The sequence below is a fragment of the Lepidothrix coronata genome, unplaced genomic scaffold, assembly GCF_001604755.1.
Source record: "Lepidothrix coronata isolate B3197 unplaced genomic scaffold, Lepidothrix_coronata-1.0 Scaffold106, whole genome shotgun sequence".
In the NCBI taxonomy this organism is placed as follows: domain Eukaryota; kingdom Metazoa; phylum Chordata; class Aves; order Passeriformes; family Pipridae; genus Lepidothrix; species Lepidothrix coronata.
Window position 1 is genome coordinate 2,102,278 of NW_016690286.1, and position 3,664 is coordinate 2,105,941.

Below are 3,664 nucleotides of genomic sequence, written 5' to 3' on the forward strand. Positions count from 1 at the left end.
GTCTTCAGAAGTTGCGCATGGTTATTCATCTCTAGTCTAGAAGCACAGAGCTCTGTAAATGCTCCCAGCCACCACGATGGTAATTTCTTCGTCCAGCATAGAAGTCCAGCCTGTCAAGCTTTCGGTGTCATCAACACTGTGTGCCTCTTCTCAGTTCTGGAGAACTATACAAATGATGTCTGTCTGATGTCTATCCTGCTCCCATGCTAGTTCATTAATAGTTTCATTGTAATTTTGTCACCTCTCTTCTAACTTGCTAATTTTTTCAGGTCTGTTTCTATGAGACTATTGAGTTAACCTCAAAAGTTGGTGCTTGCCTACCTGTACCTTGTACCTCACTGGTGCTGTGGATGTTTAGTCTGTTTTAATTTCGAAGGTCCTCCAAATTCTCCTAGGTAGTCTAACTCCTGGTTTTCAAAGTCAGTGCTTCTTTGTAGGCTTCCTCCTGGTTTTCTCCCTCACCCTGACAACTCTGCCTGTACAGACAGGAGTAGATGCGCTCATGGGCTCAATAGTGGTTCCTGCAACTCCGTTCTTTATTCAGCAGTAAGTGAAGGCTGTGTGACTTTTTTTTCTGCTCCCCCTTGCCTTTCCCTTCTCATAGCCACGAAACAAACATGTCCCTGGTGCCTCCACTCCTCGAGAATCCTGGCGAGAACTGTGCCCTTTTTAGGCTGGACAGGCTCTTTTGTCTGGTTTTATCCGCTTTTAAACTTGCGGAGCCCCGTTGTTCTACGGGTTGTATATTCCTTGGTCCCCAGCGGCCCTCAGCACCTCACCGCCGGCGGCGCGGGGCGGCCACGCTCGTTCTTCGGCTCCTGCGGGGCTGCTGCCGCCTCGGCTACGGGTTCGGGAACGAGCACCCGCGCTCCGGGCACCGCACCGCCGTCCCCGGGTACCCGAGCGCGGCGGGGCGAGGTGGGGGCGGGCAGGACGGGGGGGCTGGAGGCCGCCCCCAGCCCTGCCCCGGTGCCCGCCTCGGGCGCTCCGAGCGGCCGCTGCCGGCGGGAGCTCCGGAGCCGGCCGGGGCTGTCGGCAGCAGCCTCCGGTTCGGCACTCGCGGGGTTGGGCTCTGGCGAAGGGACTGCGGGATATGCCACGAGGCCATGGGAAAGCGGCTCGGGAAACTTCCCTGCCAGGAGCAGCGAGCAGGTGTCCGGCAGCTGCCTGTTGTAGCTGGTGAAAGTTGTTTCGGTTCACACCGGCTCTGGGTGTTTGGGAGCTCCGGGAAGGTGAAGGACACGACGGCGAGCCGAGGGCTGCAGTGATGGCACGGCAGGAACACGGCTGCAGTCGCTTCTGTTTGAAGGAGGGTGGTGGTTTGCCAGTTCATTTTGGGCGTTCACACCTGTGAAATTTGATAATGAATCCCTTATGTGTCTCTATGTAACAGACCATGTAACAAAGGACCATTTCTTCATAAATATGGAGGGCGATTATAAGTATAAATCTGTTTTCTTGGAGGTTTTGACTGCTCCTGTCCTTGCAGGCTTTTTGAATGTCTTGCCAGAAGAGCTGCATCTGGAGTATTACAACTGCAGAGCAAAGAATATCATTGGGAATTATGTAAGAATTTTAAAAATGCTGACTGGTGTGGACACCATGAGATAGGACTTGTTACTGTTCTTCAGGTTGCCAACTCTTGAGTCACTTAGCTCCCAACTCTAGATTATCAGAATGCCAAAATATCCTTCAATTCTGGTATACCAAATAGAGTACTGAAACAGCTGCTGGTCTGTATGCTCTGCCATAATGTCCTCTTTCTGCCTGAGATCCCTTGCTCAAATTGTCCCATCTGATCTTACTCCTTATATAAAGTCAAAGTTGACTTAAGGGCAATAGTAGGAGCATTTAGAGGAATTCTCTGTTAATAACAAAAGTCTCAGCTTCTTGCCTTGAAGTTTCAGGAAAGCAAAAACCGGTTTTCTCGGCTTAATGAAGTTTCTTTTTTAATTCTGGATATCCTTTTTCAGTTCAGTTGTCAGATCACTCTTTTGTTTTTAAGTCTTCAGTAATAAAGACATGCTTTTCTTTTCCCCCTTTTTAGATAAATACTGTTAGTTGTACAATGGAAAAATCGTCTGCTTCAGTTGAAAGCTTTAAATGCATCTACAAAAGCAATTTGGTAAGTGTTGAGGAAAGGCAAAATGTTCCTCTTGTCACCTTTGAATGAATTAATTTACGCTGATGTTAATTGCAGTTACAAAAGGCTTCTGAGATATAGCTAATTGTGATGCATCACCTGGGTATATACTCTCGAATCCTGAGATCAGTGAATTGCAGGCAGGTATTATAGACCCCTTTAGTTCACTGAGGAAAAGAGCCAATCAGGACAATTCCATGTTAGCAAGGCAGCAGCTGGATCCCAGCTTTGACATATTTTCATTGCAAACCACATGAAAGGGGCCAGAGCTTAGGGCAGCAAACTGGATGCGCTAAGGAGAGAGAAGAGAGTGAGTCAAAGCAGTGCCCTAGATAGAGTCACAAAGCACAAGATGAAACAATAAGAGATGAGAACGAGAGCAGCAAGAGGTGATCAAGTCATTGACTGACAGGAAGAAATCTATAGATTTTAACAGATTCGCATTTCTGGAGTGCTTTTCCAGAAAAGAGTGTGTAGAGACTGAAAGCATTTTGTTCATAACTGCAAGAGCATGTGATTGTGATGACAGTGATCCATGTCAGACTGGGCAGCTCTATTTTTGCTTCAAGTATTTACTGAAAGACAGTTCCCTGTTTTGGAATCTAGTGTTCACTTACATCTTTGGAATTTTTTCAGCTCTCTGCTTTCAAGAACACGGACACCCAACCATCGTCTGCCTTTGGACTGGGAGGACAGCAAACATCAAGCTTTGGGCTCTCAAGTAAGTTCCTGCCCTAAGAACCAGCAGATACAAATGTTTTCTGGAGTTTCTCTGCTGCTGCATTTTTTGAAATGCAGCAGTGGTTTAATATTAATATTACTGGGGTACCCATTGTAATATTTTTTATCAATTCTGTACTTGCAGGCTTTCCTGTGAGCAGCAGCAGTACCAGTGCCAGCAGTTTCTCCTTTAAAGCCAGTTCCAGCCTTATCAGTTCCTCATCGTCTGGAACCAGCCCTGCTGCTGGGGTCTCTTCTGCTGCCGGTAGTGCTCCTGCGTTTGGGGTGACATCCTCTCCCAGTGCACCCCAGCCTGCTGGGTTTGGCAGCCCAGCAGCTCCATCTGCAGCCTCCTTCTCCTTTAAAACAGCTGCAACAGCTGGTGGCTTTGGGACTTCTGGGTTTTCGGGCTTTGGCAGTGCTGCTGCTGTGAACTCTTCCAGCACCACCACTCCGCTCCCAGCCTTCGGAGCCTTTAATGCAGCCACAGCCACTTCTGCCTCACCTTCAAGTGGTGCTTTGTTTGGACAGACTGCCAGTGCCTCTGGACATCACGTCACCTCAGCGTCTGCTGCAGTCACCAGCACCACCGCCTCAGAGAAGTTATTTACACCCAAGAGCGAATTATCAGCTGAAGAGTGGCAACAGTTTGAAGCAAAGGAGTTCACCATTGGAAAGATTCCTCTTAAGCCACCCCCATTAGAACTTTTAAATGCTTATGACCTTTTAAGTTTATTCAGAAGTAACATGTTTTGAATCAAATCAAAGGCTTCCATTTTGTTACTTTTTGTTTCCTCTCTC

The 3,664-nt window shown here is 47.9% G+C and overlaps 1 protein-coding gene across 1 annotated transcript; it reads left to right on the forward strand.

The window, feature by feature from the left end:
* The first annotated feature begins 1,056 nt into the window (after positions 1-1,056).
* LOC108501701 (nucleoporin-like protein 2) lies at positions 1,057-3,657 on the forward strand. Its single transcript, XM_017823849.1, has 4 exons — positions 1,057-1,566; positions 2,048-2,125; positions 2,780-2,864; positions 3,009-3,657. Exons 1-4 carry the CDS (start codon positions 1,375-1,377, stop codon positions 3,617-3,619), a joined length of 966 nt encoding a protein of 321 aa, XP_017679338.1. The 5' UTR covers positions 1,057-1,374; the 3' UTR covers positions 3,620-3,657.
* Positions 3,658-3,664: the final 7 nt, after the last annotated feature.